A 21,806-nucleotide genomic window follows, 5' to 3' on the forward strand; every position below is an offset into this window, starting at 1 on the left:
GTTTTGTATCCATATATTTGTATTTATCTTGTCCAACTTCGAACTAGCAGCATCTTTCAGTGTGACCCTTGTGAGAGATGGGGCGTTTTGCGAAATCATCCCCTATACCCTTTCACTATTCACATTTTAAAAGCACTGGCATGTAACTTTCCTCCCATCTTGTATATATTTTTTTTTTCATCACCATGTCCCTTTAGGTGCTCAGAAGAAGTAAGCAGTAAACCCTAGGCCTGTTAAAATATTCACACTTGCGGTCTTTGCACTTGACCCCTTGTCTACTAACATGATGTATTTCCTGTATTTGGCCCAAGTGTTCAAGTAGGTGTGAAGATTGCAAGTGTTAGTAGAGCTTTTGATAACCTGATGTACAAATGCAAGTGTTTACACGGTTTTATTTGATTACAATATCTAATTTAACTTAGTTTGGAATATTTTCCCCAACATTTTGGGGAACGCAAGTTCCTGAACATGATGCATGATGGGATACACAAAGCATATTTGAGTGTTTGTAAAGGGCACTGAGTGCTGACGTCTTTCACACCTGGGACAGTCTTGCGCACTTCCTGTCACATGCAAACGCTCTCAAATAGCTAAGACCTCAAGAGTGGGTGTTTGGACAGGCCCACCGTAGTCCACTTAAAAGAGTGAATAAAGACGATTGAGCACCATTTTCTGCACCAGTCACCATTCTATTGTACACTCATTATTGCGGTGCATTATGGGATTGAATTAGCACTCTCTATGCCACTACAAATGTCTGTACCCTACAATAGTGCACTATAAGGGTGAAGTTGCTTCCTCTGGCTGAGGAATGATTTCAGAACACATCCATGGACAGACGAGACTTCACAGATGATGCTGATGAACTGTGAATATCTCAAGGAGGTAAAAAAATATCTTAAGAATGTCTATATAATATCTACAAGCTATCCGTTAGCATTCCCATTCATCTCAAATGACATTTGTTTGGCTGACTGACACACACAGACCTGAAGTACCAGCTCTTTAAGCTCACATGCAGCAGATGTAGATGAGGAAACATTTGGGTGTACCAAGAGTAATATATCTGAAGTTCTTCCTGTAGAGGGCGCTAGCGCTGGGATGCTTTATTCATTTATTATGATAAGACTAGTGACGTGAGAGTTCATTTATGAAATGATTTTGCACACCGAGGACATCTGCTGACCAAACAAAGACAAAGCTGACAAGCAAAGGAAAGACAGGCTGAATATTCTAATACGATATCCTATACAATTTTCATAATATGTATAACTCAATGTGATGTTTTTATAAACACTATGTACACTAGAGCACAGTGTTTTTTTTTTTTTAAACCAAGCAAATTTATTTCAAAAAAATAGTTGACACACACACACACACACACACACACACACACAAGTACAATCTCATTTTACTTAACATATAACACATAAATTGTACGAATATGACTCATATTGATGAATAAAAATGCCTATAAGGAAAGGTCAGAAACATTTGTTAATACAGTAAAATTGGTAAGTAGCTAGGCATAAGCCACTACAGTAATTTAAAAATATACAAAATAACACAAAGTGAAATGTGGCATTTTGGGGTTACCATGGTAAATACACAATATGCTACTAACATGAACCGCTAATGAAACATGGAAACTGCTGCTGATGAATAGAATGAATATCATCATTTCATGCCTCCCAGTTTACACACAACATACCAGTTACGTGATTTATTGGTACTTTACTTTTATTTCATGTCTTTCTAACTGACAATGTAGTCTCAGCCTCATTTAAGGCTCATTTAAAATGGACTGTGGCAACGTGGAAAACTGTTCTGTGGTCAGACGAATCAAAATTTGAAGTTCTTTTTGGAAAACTGAGACGCCATGTCATCCGGACTAAAGAGGACAAGGACAACCCAAGTTGTTATCAGCGCTCAGTTCAGAAGCCTGCATCTCTGATGGTATGGGGTAGCATGAGTGCGTGTGGCATGGGCAGCTTACACATCTGGAAAGGCACCATCAATGCTGAAAGGTATATCCAAGTTCTAGAACAACATATGCTCCCATCCAGATGTCGTCTCTTTCAGGGAAGACCTTGCATTTTCCAACATGACAATGCCAGACCACATACTGCATCAATTACAACATCATGGCTGCGTAGAAGAAGGATCCGGGTACTGAAATGGCCAGCCTGCAGTCCAGATCTTTCGCCCATAGAAAACATTTGGCGCATCATAAAGAGGAAGATGCGACAAAGAAGACCTAAGACAGTTGAGCAACTAGAAGCCTGTATTAGACAAGAATGGGACAACATTCCTATTCCTAAACTTGAGCAACTTGTCTCCTCAGTCCCCAGACGTTTGCAGACTGTTATAAAAAGAAGAGATGATACATTTTCTCAGTTTAAACATTTGATATGTCATCTATGTTGTATTCTGAATAAAATATTGAAATTTGAAGCTTCCACATCATTGCATTCCTTTTTTATTCACAATTTGTACAGTGTCCCAACTTTTTTGGAATCAGGTTTGTACTTTATGTAGATCCCAATTAGCCTCTCTCATTCTCCATCTTGGGGGCCAGTTCTCTTCTACCTGTAAGTTTTGATGTTTTATCTTAATCCAAATAGGATTATGATCATTTCCAATTGTATTATCTTTAAAAAAACATCCCACTGACTTATCCTTGCTAATTATTCTGAAACTATTGTCAATAGCTGACTCCTTTCCATGAACTGCATCATAGTCTCTCTCCCATCATTAGACATACTAATTGGTTGTCATCCATAAACTCTTCAATAATCATCTGTTTTTGTACTTTCCCACAATGTGTTATGAGCATTAAAGTCTCTGCATACTATAATTTTGCCATTTCCCACCTCATATATACTATCAAGCATCTCTCTCAATAATTACTACCTTGTTGAATGAAAGTAATCACTCCAATTGCAGAACTACTATTTTTACGAGCTGCTGTATAACCATGAATTATAAAATCAAGTGATGGTTTTAACCAGGTTTCCTGTATACATGTGATGTTTGGTTTAACAGATAATTCTTCTATGAAATGTTTTAATTCTTGTCCATTGGCAATTAAACTTCTGACATTCCAATGTAAAATGGATAGTATCATCAATGCCCTCCTCCTCCACCACATGTTGACAGTGTTTCAGATATCTCTGCTGTTAGTGCTGCATTAATTAATTCGACTGATAGCTTCTCTATCCCTATAGGTACTTTTCTGCAGCTTTTGTGATTATCTTGATTCTCTCTGTTCTACTGTTTGTTTGTGCTGAGCAGCTGATAATCTTCCCCTTTGTGGTCGTGTTTAATTTAAAAATGGCGGATTTGGGCTGCTCTAGTTTTGATGTCACTGACGTCAGACGGCAACTATCATGTGACTGTGTAGCGCTGAAAAAGCCATTTGGAGGCCAACAGTGCCAGATTAGTAGTAAATAAGCTAATAACAAAGCTGGCGTATGGCTTTATAAGATTTTTATTTCACATTGAAAATCACAGATCCACTTTCATTAATTAAAGAAAAGAAAAAAATGTTGCATTGGCTTGTAGTCACCAGCAGGTGGTGCAAAGAACACGCAAAGTATGACATCTTCACTGGGACAGACTTATTTATACTGACAATATTTATACTGCATTTCACTTAAGCTCCAGCACTGATTTAGCTTGTACTTTAACCTTGACATTGTGCAGTAGTAAATATTGTTAAATTATGTTCATCATGTTCATCATGTTCATCATCACTTTGGATAAAACCATCTGCTAAACAAATAAATGTGACCCGAGACACTCCTGTCAATCATTCAGAGCTCCACCCACAGAGAGACAGATCAAAGCTGTAAAATAATTTGCCATTTGTCCAAAACACTATGGCTTCTTCATCACATGCTGAAAAAAGAAAGACAGAATTAGAGAATGAATACATTAATATTTAATACATTTTAACTCCCAGGTTGGTATAAAATGACTTGAGTTACTTTATCTTAAACAGTAAATTATATTTAGCGTATCAGGTCTTCGTCATTAAATCATAGTGTGTTGACCCATCACACCACAAACTATAATAATAACTATATTAGCATCTACAACAATAGATGCTAACTATAAAGATAAGATAACCACAACAATAGCTATATTAATGCCTACATGTGGATGGTACTGTAAAGATAACTATAACAATAACTATATTACCATCAACACCAATATATGATAACTATATTAGCGTCCACACCAATGGAAGATAACTATAACATTAACTTACTGGTAAATTTTCATAAACAGGTTCGGTCAACTTAACATCAGAAGCTTGACGTCTCGTATAATGAGGTCTGGAACGATTCATCTTTGCCATTAAAGAAAAAAACACAAAATAAATAACTATATTACCGTCCACACCAACTGATGATAATTATATCAATAAAGGGTTAGTTCACCCAAAAATGAAAATAATGTCATTAATTACTCACCCTTATGCTGTTCCACACCCGTAAGACCTTCGTTCATCTTCGGAACGCAAATTAAGATTTTTTTGTTGAAATCTGATGGCTCTGTGAGGCCTACATAGCCAGCAATGACATTTCCTCTCTCAAGATCCATTAATGTACTAAAAACATATTTAAATCAGTTCATGTGAGTACAGTGGTTCAATATTAATATTATAAAGCGACGAGAATATTTTTGGTGCACCAAAAAAAAAAAAAAAAATGACTTAAGCGACGGAGCGTTATGAATCAGCGTGTCGAATCATGTTTCAGATCTCGTGTCAAACTACCAAACTGCTGAAATCACGTGACTTTGGCGCTCCGAACCGCTGATTCGACACGCTGATTCATAACGCCAAAGTCACGTGATTTCAGCAGTTTGGCGGTTTGACACGCGATCCGAATCATGATTCGACACGCTGATTCATAACGCCAAAGTCACATGATTTCAGCAGTTTGGCGGTTTGACACGCGATCCGAATCATGATTCAACACGCTGATTCATAACGCTCCGAATCTTCCTGAAGCAGTGTTTTGAAATCGGCCATCACTATATAAGTCGTTATTTTGTTTTTTTTTGGTGCACCAAAAATATTCTCGTCGCTTTATAATATTAATATTGAACCACTGTACTCACATGAACTGATTTAAATATGTTTTTAGTACATTAATGGATCTTGAGAGAGGAAATGTCATTGCTGGCTATAGAGGCCTCACTGAGCCATCGGATTTCAACAAAAATATCTTAATTTGCGTTCCGAAGATTAATGAAGGTCTTACGGGTGTGGAACGGCATGAGGGTGAGTAATAAATGACATTATTTTTATTTTTGGGTGAACTAACCCTTTAACGTACCATTACATTTTCATAAACAGGTTCATTCAACTCAACATCAGAAGCTTGACTTCTGTCAGGATGAGGTCTGGACTGATTCATCTTTGCCATTAAAAGAGAAAACAGAAGGAATAACTGACACAATATAAAGTCACAACAGCATTCAGACTTTCAATCTTTTCATTAGTACATTTCCCTGATCAGTAAACTAACCATAACCAAACTCATTTTTCTCACCTGAGACTCCAGTGTGTCATTTCTCTTTTTCATCCTGCTTCTCCTTAAAAACAATGTGGGAAAATATTTCAAATATCTTCATTGGTCAACTTTGTGTAGAATTATTCTTATTCATTTCTATGATGAAAAAATCTACAATACAGTTAAATACCTGCAATAAAATATTACAAACAGCGTCTTACCAAACGAGCAACATCGTAAGGACAACTGCAGCTCCACAAACCACTCCAATGGACATGTACAATATCACCAGACGTTCTACAAAAAAAGTAAATTAATTTGCATCACTTTAGAAAGAGTAAAGTAAGTATATGAGCTGCTTTACCTTTAACAGTCACAGTTACAGCGTCTGATCTCTGAGATCCATGTTGATTGTGAGCCTGACAGTAGAAGCGTCCACTCTGTAGTGCACTGAAACTCTGTCCAGATCCAACAGCTGAGCTTTCATTCTCCTTAAACCAGCTGAAGTTCAGAGCAGGAGGGTTTGAATCACTGCTGCAGATCAGAGTCACTGAATCTCCTGACACTATTTCACCAGATCCGTTTATCAATACTGAAATGTTCCTGGTAGGATCTAAAACGGATACAATTGAAAATGTGGATTTGGATGTGAACAATGTGCAGATGATCATTAACTCACACATGACGTTTAAAGTCACAGCATCAGAGTATTTCTCTCCATGTTCATTGATGGATCTGCACTTGTATTCTCCACTGTTATCAGAGCTGATCTTTGAGATGCTGTAGATTCTTCCAGATCCTACAAACGTTCCTCCTTTAAACTGAAGTTCAGAGCAGGAGGGTTTGAATCACTGCTGCAGATCAGAGTCACTGAATCTCCTGACACTATTTCACCAGATGGACTGATGGACACTGAGACGCTCTTTGGTGCATCTAAAAGGGACAAAAATCCTTAAATCATCTCATTCAAAGATAATCTCCAGATTAAAAAAAAAAAAAAGAAAGAATCTGTATTCACCTCTGACTGTATTCAGGGTCCTCACACAGATCTGGAGGCTCTACACCCATTCTGACTGACATCAGAGCAACACCTACAACAAATGAACAGTGGCTTATTTCTGCTGTCATGAATCAGAAGTTTTAAACTTGATTTCAGTGTATTTTTCATAGTACATGTAAATATTATCATTAGTTCACTGCCTGTGTCGGTGGTGTTGTTTATTGAGGTTTGGTTTAGAAATGTGGTTAAGCTACTTTATCACACATTCTCCATTTTCTCAAGTTCCTTTTTCCGGCTAGTGCAAATTGAGCCCCATCTACAATGCAAAGTGAACCTTATACACACAACAAAACACACACAATCCTGCTCTAATCGCTGATCAATAGTCAGCATTTGCACTTGTTCTATTACACCTACAAGCAAAACATGGCCAAACATTAAACACTTACTCAACCACTACAATAAAACAACCAAAAAAAAATAAAAAAATAAATACCAGCAGTCATATTTTGTCAATAAACAATTATTATAAAATAATATCAATACATCTTATTGTGATAATATTAAATATATAACATTAAAATAAGACAACATATTTAGTGTAAATTAAATACATCCAACGTAAAAGTGGTTTGTCATATCATTTTACTTAGAGCTTCCAAAAGGTTTAACTCTTTGTCTCGGCAATTCAATTGAAAGTGACGTGACGCGTAGCCAAGTATGGTGTCCCAAACTCGGAATTTGTGCTCTGCACACACACACACTGCAGTGTGTATTGAACACACACACACACCATGAACACACACCGAGAGCAGTGCTCAGTCAAGTCAAGTCATCTTCATTTATATAGCGCTTTTCACAATACACATTGTCTCAAAGCAGCTTCACAGTGACAATAGGAAAATTATTAGTGAGCTAAAGTTGGTTTTTGATTGAATCACTTCCGTTATAAAAATTGTTTACGTATGTCATTTAGTAGTTTGTTTAACAGGCGAGCAGAACAACCACCTATTAGAGCGTTACAATAATCTAGCCTTGAGGTCATGAACGCATGAACTAACTGTTCTGCATTTGTCATTGAGAGCATATGTCGTAGTTTAGATATATTTTTAAGATGGAAGAACGTGGTTTTACAGATGCTAGTAACATGGCCTTCAAATGAAAGATTGGTATCAAAGAGCACACCCAGGTTCCTAAGTGACGACGAAGACTTAACAGAGCAGCCATCAAGTGTTAGACAGTATTCTAGGTTATTACTTGAAGAAGTTTTTGGTCCAAAAATTAGAATCTCTGTTTTTTCTGAATTTAGTAGTAGGAAATTACTGGTCATCCAATTTTTTATATCAGCTATGCATACCGTTAATTTTGTGAATTGGTAAGTTTCGTCAGGGCGCGAAGAAATATAGAGCTGAGTATCATCAGCGTAACAGTGAAAACTAACGCCATGCTTCCTAATGATATCTCCCAAGGGTAGCATGTACAGAGTGAACAGCAACGGTCCTAGTACTGAGCCTTGCGGTACTCCATATTGAACTTGTGATCGATATGACATCTCTTCATTTACTACTACAAACTGATAACGGTCAGATAAGTAAGATTTGAACCATGACAGTGCAATTCCACTAATGCCAACATAATTTTCGAGTCTAATTAAAAGAATATTGTGATCAATAGTGTCAAATGCTGCACTAAGATCCAGTAACACTAATAGAGAGATACAACCACGATCTGATGATAAGAGCAGATCATTAGTAACTCTAATGAGAGCAGTCTCAGTACTATGGTACGGTCTAAATCCTGACTGGAAATCCTCACAGATACTATTTCTTTCTAAAAAGGAACATAATTGTGATGAAACTGCCTTTTCTAGTATTTTTGACAGAAAAGGTAGATTTGACCTGTAATTGACTAATTCTCTAGGATCAAGTTGTGGTTTTTTAATAAGAGGTTTAATAATAGCCAGCTTAAACGTTTTTGGTACGTATCCTAATGATAAAGATGAATTGACGATATTGAGAAGAGGATCTATGACCTCTGGAAGCATTTCTTTCAATAGCTTAGTCGGTATAGGGTCTAACATACATGTTGTTGATTTTGATGATTTAACAAGTTTAGACAATTCTTCCTCTCCTAAAGCAGTAAATGAACTGAATTTTTCCCCAGGGACACTACAATGCACTGTCTGACGTGATACTGTAGTAGACAGTTGTGTGGTTGTAATTTTCTCTCTATATTATCAATCTTGGAAGTAAAGAAGTTCATAAAGTCATTACTGCTGTGCTGTTTGGAAACATCAGAAGTTGAAGCTCTATTTCTCGTTAATTTAGCCACTGTATCAAATAAATACCTAGGGTTGTGTTTATTTTCTTCTAAAAGATTTGAGAAATAAGCATATCTAGCAGTTTTTAAGGCCAGTCAGTTTTTGCTGTGGTGCCTGGGGAGTGACTGGGTGTTATGTGCCTTGTTTAAGGGCCCCACAGTTGTGGGTAATGAGAGTGGAAGAGAGCGCTGTTCATTTATTCCCCCACTTACATTGCCTGCCGGTACTGAGACTCAAATCCACAACTTCCAGGTTATAAGTCTGACTCTCTAACCATTAGGCCACAACTGTCACAACTTAAAGGGTTAGTTCACTCAAAAATGAAAATAATGTCATTTAATACTAGGGATGCACTGATACAATTTTTTAAGGACCGAGTATGAGTACCGATACTTTGTTCTGGTACTCGCCGATACCGATGCCTATACATTTATTAATTTCTCTCTCTCTCTCTCTTTTTTTTTTTTTTTTTTTTGGTGATGTTGCAGTTTTCCAAGCACAACACAGTGAGACTAATGAATGTAGGACAGCTTCTTTATTATTACTCTAAAGAAAAAAGTAATAATTTTTATGTGCTTGTCACAAACTTAAAGAACATACATTTCAGTGTTTCACAGTACTAAAAACATGTTTAAATCAGTTCATGTGAGTACAATGGTTCAACTTTAATATTATAAAGCGACAAGAATATATTTTTTTTTTTTGTGCCAAAAAAACAAAATAACTTTTTTTTTTTCAACAATATCTATTTCAAAACACTGCTTCATGAAGCTTCGGAGCTTTACGAATCAAATTAGTGATTCAGATCGTGTATCGAACTGCCAAACTGCTGACTTTGGCGCTCCGAATCACTGACTCTAAGATATTCTGATTTCATCAAAATATCTTAATTTGTGTTCCGAAGATGAACGAAGGTCTTACAGATGTAGAACGACATGAGGGTGAGTAATAAATGACATTATTTTCATTTTTGGGTGAACTAACCCTTAAATTAGATTGTATTTATCCTCCGAAATAGCAGACATAGAAATGTCCAAAATCTGTTTTTACTGACACTCAAAATACAAGCACAAATCTGCAACCAGCGACCAGAGTATTTTTAGAGTATTTTCAAATATTCACATGTTGAAGTTTCTTACATTCATTATGAAATCTGCATAAAAAGAAGACACACATTAAAATCAGTAACTGTAACTTCAGCCAGGTGGCACTCTTTGTCTAAGTATTTAATTTAGTACTGAGTCAAAGGAGGTCTATATGATGTCATACTACAAAAACCCTAACTAACAGCCCTCTTGCGCACAGAGATCATTCGTCATAAAGAAGACAAACATCCCGTGACTGAACTCAACTCACAATGAAGATCCTCCTCATCTTCTTCACTTTCTACCTGATCTCAGGTCAGAGCTTTTCTCTTTCATCACTGCAGTAATGATGCTGTTTTCTGTTCATGAGGTTTCTGATCACAGTATCAATCTGATTGACAGGTGCAGTGAGATGCTTTAGTGTCACTGGATATTCTGGAGGAAGTCTTCTTGTTGAGTCACGGAGGTTTTGGTACAGTTACTCTGTGAAATACATGCATAAGTTATCTGAGTGGAAGACAATATTGTATGATAAGAAACATGCATGGATTAATGAAGGACAATTCACACTGTTTCAAAACAATGAGGGAAAACTTGTGATCTACATCAGAGATTTAAATCACCAAGATGCTGGAAGATACGAAATTGGGGTTGAAGGCCAGTGGTACATCAATATGGCTTTAAATGTGAAAGAAGGTCAGTTGTTTAAATGTTAAAGTCTTTGTTTAGTAAAACTATCGATCATTTCAAAGCTTTTATACAGGTATACAGTGGGTATGGAAAGTATTCAGACCCCCTTAAATTTTTCACTCTTTGTTATATTGCAGCCATTTGCTAAAATCATTTAAGTTCATTTTTTTCCTCATTAATGTACACACAGCACCCCATATTGACAGAAAAACACAGAATTGTTGACATTTTTGCAGATTTATTAAAAAAGAAAAACTGAAATATCACATGGTCCTAAGTATTCAGACCCTTTGCTGTGACACTCATATATTTAACTCAGGTGCTGTCCATTTCTTCTGATCATCCTTGAGATGGTTCGACACCTTCATTTGAGTCCAGCTGTGTTTGATTATACTGACTGGACTTGATTAGGAAAGCCACACACCTGTCTATATAAGACCTTACAGCTCACAGTGCAAGTCAGAGCAAATGAGAATCATGAGGTCAAAGGAACTGCCTGAAGAGCTCAGAGACAGAATTGTGGCAAGGCACAGATCTGGCCAAGGTTACAAAAAAATTTCTGCTGCACTTAAGGTTCCTAAGAGCACAGTGGCCTCCATAATCCTTAAATGGAAGACGTTTGGGACGACCAGAACCCTTCCTAGAGCTGGCCGTCCGGCCAAACTGAGCTATCGGGGGAGAAGAGCCTTGGTGAGAGAGGTAAAGAAGAACCCAAAGATCACTGTGGCTGAGCTCCAGAGATGCAGTCGGGAGATGGGAGAAAGTTGTAGAAAGTCAACCATCACTGCAGCCCTCCACCAGTCGGGGCTTTATGGCAGAGTGGCCCGACGGAAGCCTCTCCTCAGTGCAAGACACATGAAAGCCCGCATGGAGTTTGCTAAAAAACACCTGAAGGACTCTCTGGTCTGATGAGACCAAGATAGGACTTTTTGGCCTTAATTCTAAGCGGTATGTGTGGAGAAAACCAGGCACTGCTCATCACCTGTCCAATACAGTCCCAACAGTGAAGCATGGTGTTGGCAGCATCATGCTGTGGGGGTGTTTTTCAGCTGCAGGGACAGGACGACTGGTTGCAATCGAGGGAAAGATGAATGCGGCCAAGTACAGGGATATCCTGGACGAAAACCTTCTCCAGAGTGCTCAGGACCTCAGACTGGGCCGAAGGTTTACCTTCCAACAAGACAATGACCCTAAGCACACAGCTAAAATAACGAAGGAGTGGCTTCACAACAACTCCGTGACTGTTCTTGAATGGCCCAGCCAGAGCCCTGACTTAAACCCAATTGAGCATCTCTGGAGAGACCTAAAAATGGCTGTCCACCAACGTTTACCATCCAACCTGACAGAACAGGAGAGGATCTGCAAGGAAGAATGGCAGAGGATCCCCAAATCCAGGTGTGAAAAACTTGTTGCATCTTTCCCAAAAAGACTCATGGCTGTATTAGATCAAAAGGGTGCTTCTACTAAATACTGAGCAAAGGGTCTGAATACTTAGGACCATGTGATATTTCAGTTTTTCTTTTTTAATAAATCTGCAAAAATGTCAACAATTCTGTGTTTTTCTGTCAATATGGGGTGCTGTGTGTACATTAATGAGGAAAAAAAATGAACTTAAATGATTTTAGCAAATGGCTGCAATACAACAAAGAGTGAAAAATTTAAGGGGGTCTGAATACTTTCCGTACCCACTGTATGTGAAATCAGTTTCTTTATTTTGTGAATTACAGATTCATGTTGTAAAGTGTCAAAGAGAGAGATGGTGAATATTGGAGAAACTGCAACATTCAGCTGTGAATATTCACAGAATCATATTAATGATTCCAAGATCATATTCAAAGAAGGAAAAGATTCTATTGAGATGATCTACAGCATATGGAATAGGAAAGAAAGATTCAGTATTTCTGATGAGAAACAGAAAAATATCTTCAGTGTGAGAATTACCGCTGTGACACCAGATGATGGAGGAGTTTATTTATGTGGAGTTTGGATCAATGGACACTCATACAGTTACTCCATCATTAGTACTGTTCATTTGGACATAATGAGTGAGTAGAACAAACTATCAATGTCATCTAATAAATTCACAGTGTTTGCTTCTCCAGTACTGGCTAGATTTTGCATTCAATAAACACACTGATTCAGTCAGATATTTGTGATTGACAGATAAAGCATCTAAAGTAATTGGGTACTCAGGAGGTCGTATGATGATCAAGTGTGAACATCCTCAATATAAAACCAAGCCAAAATATATCTGTAAAGAATCAGATGGATGTTCAGAGAGGAAGAATCCAGGAGTTCAGGATGAATGGATGGAGAATGGAGATGTTTCTTTATATGACGACACCAGAGCAGGAGTCTTGATGGTGTTTTTTAGAGAGCTGAAAGCTGCAGATGCAGGAACATACAGGTGTGGAGTGAATGTGTCTCACTATACTGAGAGCTTCACTGAACTTCAGCTGAACATCACAGATGGTGAGGAACCAGAAATACTTTATCTTGCATGTATAAAATATTTGTTCCAATGTTTAATGTCATTTCTCTTGGTTTACAGGTGCAATTTTTGTGACACAATCTGCTCATCTTGGTGGAGAAGTCAACATCATCTGTCAGATCCCAGAGCAACATAAAATTCATTTCTGCAGAGAGGATGATAATCACATCTGTCAAAACATCAGCACATCTACAGTGACAGAAATGAATGGTTCATCTGAGAGAAATGAAGAGAGAGTTTTTACAGTGAGCATCAGTAATGTGAGCGTGAGAGATGCTGGAGTTTACTGGTGTGGAGCAGAAACCAGAGACACACATTTGACTTTCATCTCCCTGACCACCAAAATTCAGCTCAACATCATCAGTGAGTGAATTCAGATGATTTCATTGTAGTAAATACAGTCTATTCAGAATCATGTGTGTTAAATGTCTGTGTTTGTTGGTTTGCAGTGGCTCCAGTAGTGAGACGTGAAGGAGAATCTGCTGAGATCATCTGCCCTTATGATTCAATCTATAAATCAAAGTCAAAGTCTCTCTGTAAGGGGAAGTGCTCCACTAGAGATAGAAATACTCTCAATGAAGAGAAAGAGACCAAGACTGACAGATTGACTCTGAATGATGACGCCACTGCAAGTGTCTTCACTGGGACCATCACTGGACTGACAGCAGAGGATGCTGGGAAATACTGGTGTGCAGTGACATTAGAGACAGACGTGAATTATCTTTACACTCATCTGATCGTCATCATGAACGAGGGTGAGGAAGGTTTATCATCTGAATATGTGAAACTATGGCTGTGAATTGATGTTCTTATATTTCTAATCATTTCCAGAGCTGAACTTGACTAAGTATGAAGGAGACGACATGTCAATCCAGTGCAAACATCATGATGAACATCAGAAACTCTTCTGCAAAGCACATGAACCCTCCATGTGTGTGAAGGATGGAGTTTCATTGGAGACGATCAGAGATGATCGATTCTCTTTCAGTGATGAAGCTTCTACTGGAGTCTTTACTGTAAACATCACTGATCTGAGAGAAGAGGATTCTGGGATATACTGGTGTGGAGCTCAAATCACCACTAAAGTCAACCTCACTGTTAATATCGGTAAGTCACTGATCTTTTTGAAAATTTATACACATCACTTCACAAATAATATAGGTTTTTATGACTTTGTCATAACACAGAATGAGATTTTGATGCAATTATATAATGACATCTTATGTACCTTCACAGATATATCTTTCTGTAATACAATTATCTTTTCTTATTCTTTGCTTTTTTTGTATGTGAAAGGTATGTGAAAGGTTTTCTAGTTGTGAAATGTTGTATTATTCGTAGATAATAAAGCATATATAAAAGAAGGCATTTGTTTGTACGTTGCTTTTGATTTTTGATTGGTTGTTCTATGCAATCATGTGCTAGATGGACATTTTTGACCATTGCTTGTTTCTCTTTTCCGCTTACACACGAGCGCTGCATTTTTACAATGGCATGTCAAGTTAAAATAACTTTTTAAACATGTCTCGAGACCCTGTACTAATTTCCATTCCATTGTAAAAAAAAAAAAAAAAAGCAGTAGAAACGTTCATTCAGAATAGAATAAAATAAAATGAAAGCTTTCATTAAAACGTTTTGAAAACGTTCTTTTAGCTTACCGCCATTTTAAAGCGAGTTCTTATGTATATCCTGTTGTTGAACAGTATCTGTTCAATCAGTTGGCGGGTTAAACAAATTGTCATTGATTTAAAGAGCTGATGAGCTAATAATAAAATTGTTCAGCAAGACTGGGAACTGATGTCTAACTTTGGTGCTTGATATGTTTGTAAATAACATTGTTTAACATAAATATATTACAGCTCAGATTTTCACTTTACATTCATTAACAACTGTGTATATTTGACATGGATGTTGCATATCTATGTCCCTGTTTCACTATAATGTGTTTATGTATTTTCAGATTTCTCTTTGTTCAACATTATTTCTTTGTGTTCGACTCTGCTGCTGATTGGAGGATTCACTGTGACTGAGTGTTTATTAAGATGAGGTGATGCTGTCCTTCATGAACACAAACAGTTTATCTATGAATCAGATTATACTGTACTACTACAGATTATAGTACTACAGACTAACCCAAACCCTGAAATAAAGTGTGTGTTTTGAATAGTCTTTTTACCAAATGAGGACATTGTGATGTCTTTGTGAAGAGGTTCGTAAGAAGACAAACTCACAAAACTCTTTATTTCACCTTCTCAAAATAAACACTTGTGCTTAATTCAAATAGGCATTCTCTGGCTTCTCTCCAGCTCCAGACTCTCAGCCTGTGGACCACCTTGAACCTAACTCTTTCCCTGCCAGTAATGGAATTTTCCATTATTTATGAGACAACGCTTCCTCACCATTCACAGAAATTTCCGGCTTTCCATGTTTTCACTGTTATATGGTAAGGGGTGCTATTACGCATCTTCTGGAACATTACTGAATATCCTGATCAAAACTCAGGTGAAGTAGAAGCAGAAACAAGTGCCATCATATGTAATCCTATGCATATGTAAAATAATGTGATCATCAACATTAAACAGCACATACATCAAAACTGCCTAATGTTACTGAATGAAATGTTGACCCTGAATGAGCTATAGGACTGTTCAAGCATTAGGGGTGTTGATGGACTCAATCTACTCCATCTATGTTTTGATCATCATTCTGAATTCGGTCCAGACATAGTCTTTGACAAAAATGCGATTTTCTCAACTTTTTTTCTTTCTTTTTTTTTTTTTTTTTAAAGCAGGGGCTCTTTTGATTATTTTGATTTATTGCATACAACAAAGTATGCATATTCATACAACAAAATGTTCTGCGGGCCATGAACCTTTGTAAAAATGATCAAAAATGCTGTGTCTAACCGGCATCTTTTTTTCAAAAACGCTGGCAGGGAAAGAGTTAAAAGTCGAACTAAAATGCACTTCAGGCACCTGCGTATATCATAAAAACAGGAAGTGGTTTCTTTAGCAATGATGGACACACACTTTCCACTCCATAAAGAGATGCTGTGAATTTAATATTATAAAAATATTTTTTATTCAGGTTGTTGGAAATATATAGATGTAACCCATACTCGGAATTTGCACTCTGCAAAGGAGCAGAGAGTAGTGATCACACACACACTGCAAACCGTGATACACACACACCCGGAGCAGTGGGCGGACATTTTTGCCGTGGCGCCTGGGGGGTTAGGTGCCTTGCTCAACGACACCTCAGTCATTTCCTGCCGGTGCTGGAATCAAGTGTGTGTGTGTGTGTGTGTGTGTGTGTGTGTGTGTGTGTGTGTGTGTGTGTGTTCAATACTCACTGCTGTGTGTGTGTGTGTGTGTACTTGGATGGGTGAAATGCAGAGCACAATTTCGAGTATGGGACAGGGACACCATTCTTGGCTACACGTCACTTCACTTCAAATATGCATTCATGTGTTTTCATTCATACATGGTTACCAAGTTTTAATTCTAATTACTTAAGTTTTATCATTAATGCTTGATTGTTTACACTTCATTTTGTAACCTATCTGAAGACATGGTTCGGATTGTTACTTTTCCTGTTTGCACTATTTTTGCCACTGTTTGCACCATGAGAGTATGAATAAATAGAGAATCTGTGTTTACGTTTCAAACTTGTAATTGATTTGAATTATTATTGTGTGATGTTTTTCAGCACAGTTGCACTATTTAAACATTATCTGCACTTTTACAGAAGAAAAACTATAACTTTTTGATTTCCTCTGGTGTTTGGATTTTGACTGTATTTATTCTTTTATGTAATTGGTATATCATGACTCTTTTCCACTGCGTGGTACGACTAGGCTCACTTTACTTTCGGTTTGCTTTTCCACTGCAGTTTAGTACCTTTTAGTACCGGGTGGGATTATAGACTGATATAGTTGCACCGCCTTTACTGCTGTGGATCCGCTCCTCGGCTACCAACGAGTCTTCACCTTGTCTAGTGACCACAATACAGCCTTTTCTTTTTTCAGGTTGCGTGCGCTGGTCATTTAAAGCAAGTGGTTTAAAAAAGTCAAGTGAACAAATGATACTGCGGTGGCTGTTGCTGACTATTTAAAGCGGTAGCACTTTATTTTACAGTCTTGTTCCCCATGTACATACAATGTACGTATTATAGTTATTACAATAACTGGGTAATAACTAGGTACTAACCCTGAACCTACCCCTAAACCTACCTCTAAACCTAACCTTAACCCATGTAGTTACCTTATATTAACCTGTACTTTCTTAGGTAAGTACACTGTAAGTACACATACTGTAAAATAAAGTGCAACCTTTAAAGCTGCAGTCCGTAATTTTTTTTTTTTATCGAAAATCAATTTTTGAGCAAGTACTTAAACAGCCAGAGCTCAAAACTCTCTCTTTACTTCAGCCAGATTCACAATGGTAAGCTTGTAATAACGTTTTATAATAAAATCGGTACTGGTGGGTTTCTGCAGGAAATTTGAGCATGCCGTCGTTCGTCTTTGCGTCATTAGTCATGTCATTTTGATGGTGGATTGTAATCCAGAAAGGACCAAACGACAATCATTGGTGACAGCTGGAGATTAACCCGTAGTCAAAAGCAAAAGACGTCAGACTGCGGAGTGGCTACAGAAATTGAAATCTACAGGTAACGCTAATACTCACTAAATACACATAGTCACGCAATGCTGATGTTGTTAACATTACCAACTTGAGAACAAAGTATAACAATAATAATAATTTGCACGGTTTGATGTGATCTGAGCTAAGCAGTCGTTATATTTAATCACCATTGGCAGCGTGATTCATTGTAATGCTTTTTTCCTCAGTTGGTCATAACAAAAGTGGGAGACATGTTACTTATTTTGGTCATACTTCCAAGACTGCAATCTGTGATTCTGAAGTACATTATCCGCACCGGTATGGTGACTGACAGCAAACATTAGATTAATCCACGCTGAGGACCCGTGCCGAAGCACAACCCACATAAAATAATTCCACAAATAACTGCAATTGCAGGGTAAAAACAGAGATGGCGACAAAGAGGCAAAACGTACGGACTGCAGCTTTAAACCCGCTAGGGGTTTGGTGTCTCGTGTTTAAAATCCAATGACGCTGGTAGTGACGATTCTCTCTGACCAATAAGTGATCTGCAGTGTTTACACGTCACATTTAGTATCGGTACAGCACGCTTGGAACCTCCACCGAGGTTGTAATATTTAAGCGAACTGTGCTGTGCCGTCCCATGTAGTGGTAAAGCACCATTATAGGAGCCTATTTGATGATGGGTACATTTTACTTTGAATCACTGTTTGTGTTTCTGAGTCTCTCAAGACTGCATGCAGCTATCACTTGTAGCCAAAAATATTTATATCATCATTGATATCGTTATTGCAACAAATACCAGAAAACACTGTAATATAGTTTTAAGTCCATATGGCCCATCCCTACTTCACATGGTGCTCTGTGAATGTGCAGGTTTATAGGCCAACAGTTTGTTTGACAAGGCCTTAATTTTAATCATGATTATTAGTATTATATTTTTTGTTTGTTTCTTTCTTTTGTTATTATTAAAAGTGTTTCAAAATGTAAAAGCTTTGATGATCTTTTTTCTTCATGAAGTGTTTCATGAACACTGTGTTTGAGTTTCCATGATGAACAGGCCGTTTCCGTCCATCTCAAAGCCACAGGCTTCTTTCAGGCTCTAAATTTAGTTCTTTTCTATGAACATTAAACAGGTTTACTCAGGAAACCCACAGTGAGACACATGAGACTGAACAGAGAGAGACAGAAGATCAACATCCATTGTGAGCAGAAGACAATAAAGACTAAGAGCTGATCATATTTACTGTTTAATGAGGAAGAGACTGAAAAACATTTATGATCAACAAGTTATCCATGTGTGATTTAAAAATTGTACTTTTACTGGTCAATTGAAATGAATAAATTTAATGAACCCACAGAATATCTGTAAACATCATATACATGTTGAAACAATGGAAACAAAGTTGAAGGTGAATCATAATTATAAATCATAAAAAGTCCTCCATTATACATTATGTATTTAATATATTGAGTTAGTTTCTCTAAAACTTCAAAATGACTATTTTTAAACAATTAATCAGATTAGATTCTACATGATCTAGAGGTAAGTTTTAGATATGTTGCATTGCTAAAGGGTGTTTGTGAGGTTTTGCAGGGTTTTTAATATGTGGTCAGTGTGATAAAGAGAAACTAAAATGAGAAGCTCTTCAGCTTGTGGTTTTCTTTTGCTCTTGCATTGTATATTCGTTTAGTCGAACCAGTATGTGCTTCAGCCGCCTGCGTATATCATAAAAACAGGAAGTGGTTTCTTTAGCAGCGATGGACACACACTTTCCACTCTGTTATATGCTTGCTTCTTATTGTTAATCACTTTAAATAAAGAATCTCACAACCGCATGCTTCTCAGTGCTTCTACTTTACTTCACATGCTTGCGCATCTCAATGACATTACATATACAGGCTCCTCTGTTGTAGTACAAAGCCTGTTTGCGTTGGTTGTCTTTTAGTGCCCCCAGTGCTTGTTCTTACACAAAAATACAAATGAATGTTACAAATGAATAAACGACTATATCCCGTCTCATAGGCTACTGATAATTTATCAATAATGTTATTTATTTAACGATATTATAGATTACACTTTTGCAGAAAGTGCCATGGTTGCGGAGTTATCGCATTTGACCATTGCTCCTGTCTGCCTCGCTGCTCAGATTGGTTTGCGTCTGTAACTCCGTATAGCTTTGTTTTGAATCTCTTACTTTTATTCATTGTTGCTTATTTTTTTATTACCTTATATGTAATATTGCCTACCACACTAATCTGACGTCGCTAGCTTGTAATATTTGAATCTAAATCGCTGTTACAACGCATTTGCATTTGCAGCGCTAGCTTGTTAACAGTCTCTCGCGCGCTCCTTTTTCAACGCGTTCTTCAAACAGCTGTGGTAAGTCGGATCAGTCTACAAACACGGTGAGTCATGTCATCCTCTCCCAGCATTGCTACCTGAAAACACCACTCTTCCGTTCCAATAAGAACATCAAACAGGTTCTCCCCACTCAGTGATACACCCACTGAGAATCCTGTTGAAAGTGCCCTAGTTATTGGCGATTCTATTACACGGAACGTGAAAATAGAGACACCAGCCACCATAGTCACATGTTTGCCGGGAGCCAGAGCACCTGACATCAAAGCAAATTTAAAAGTGCTGGCTAATGCTAATCGTAAATACTCTAAGATTATTATTCACGTCGGCACTAATGATGTTCGACTTCGCCAGTCGGAGATCACTAAAATTAACATTAAAGAGGTGTGTGAACTCGCAAGTACAATGTCAGGAGAAGTAATTTGCTCTGGCCCCCTTCCTGTTCGTCGGAGTGATGAGATAGTTAGCAGATTATCATCACTCAATGGCTGGCTGTCTAAGTGGTGTCCGCAAAATAATATAGGTTTCATAGACAATTGGAAAAGTTTTTGGGGCAGACCTGACCTGTTAAAAAGAGATGGTATTCATCCCTCCCGAGATGGTGCTGCTCTTCTCTCTAGTAATATGGCACATAGTCTTAGAACTGAAACATGACAAACTGGGGCCCAGGTCAGAAAGCAGACAGACTGGCTAAACCGACCGTCTGCTAGCTGCCTCACGTTACAGAAGTCAGAAAATTCAGATAACTCTCAACACATAGAAACTCTTACACCTAGATATTTTCAAATAGAGACTGTGTCTGTACCCCGAATTAGTAAAAACAAAAAACTTCCAAACCCATTTAATGGTAAAAATTTAATTGATGTTCAACAAATAAAAAATAGAGATAATAATGCTAAACAAATGATAAAACTCGGGTTGTTAAATATTAGATCCCTTTCTTCAAAATCACTTATTGTTAATGATATTATCAAAGATAATGACCTAGATGTGCTGTGTTTGACAGAAACTTGGCTAAAACCGGACGATTACATTACTTTAAATGAGTCTAGTCCTCAAGGTTATGATTATCGACACAATGCCCGTCAGAAAGGCAAAGGGGGAGGTGTTGCTGTAATCTATAGTAATATTTACAGTATTAGTCAGAAGTCTTTTAAATATAATTCCTTCGAAACTATGGTACTTTACGTAACATTATGTAAGTTGACATTTGTGCTGGCTTCTGTATACAGGCCACCAGGGCACCATACAGTCTTTATCAAAGAATTTGCTGACTTTCTATCAGAGTTAGTACTAGCTGCAGATAAAGTCCTTGTTGTTGGTGATTTTAATATTCATGTAGATAATGAAAAAGACGCATTAGGATTGGCATTTGCAGATATTCTAAACTCTATTGGTGTTACACAACATGTGTCAGGACCCACTCATTGTCGTAATCATACTTTAGATCTAATATTGTCACATGGAATCGATATTGATGCTGTTGAAATTCTGCAGCAGAGTGACGACATCTCAGATCATTATCTAGTCTCGTGTATACTACATTTAGTCAAGGCGGCTAAACTGCCTCCATGCCATAAATATGGTAGAACCATCACTTCTACCACTAAAGATTGCTTTATAAATAATCTTCCTGATCTTTTTCATCGCCTTAGCATACCAGACAGCTTAGAAGACCTCGATGTTGATGAGTACAGAAAGGCCTTAAAAT

General features: G+C 37.5%; 2 protein-coding genes across 2 annotated transcripts in view; one reads left to right on the forward strand and one right to left on the reverse strand.

Moving 5' to 3' along the window:
- Positions 1–21,806, reverse strand: part of LOC127500450 (B-cell receptor CD22-like) — a 101,791-nt gene that overhangs the window by 4,778 nt on the left and 75,207 nt on the right. The window lies entirely within an intron of this gene.
- LOC127499038 (polymeric immunoglobulin receptor-like) lies at positions 10,376–13,489 on the forward strand. Its single transcript, XM_051869157.1, has 4 exons — positions 10,376–10,626; positions 12,348–12,665; positions 12,784–13,092; positions 13,172–13,489. Exons 1-4 carry the CDS (start codon positions 10,425–10,427, stop codon positions 13,480–13,482), a joined length of 1,140 nt encoding a protein of 379 aa, XP_051725117.1. The 5' UTR covers positions 10,376–10,424; the 3' UTR covers positions 13,483–13,489.

The sequence above is a fragment of the Ctenopharyngodon idella genome, chromosome 1 (genome assembly GCF_019924925.1).
Source record: "Ctenopharyngodon idella isolate HZGC_01 chromosome 1, HZGC01, whole genome shotgun sequence".
In the NCBI taxonomy this organism is placed as follows: Eukaryota; Metazoa; Chordata; class Actinopteri; order Cypriniformes; family Xenocyprididae; genus Ctenopharyngodon; species Ctenopharyngodon idella.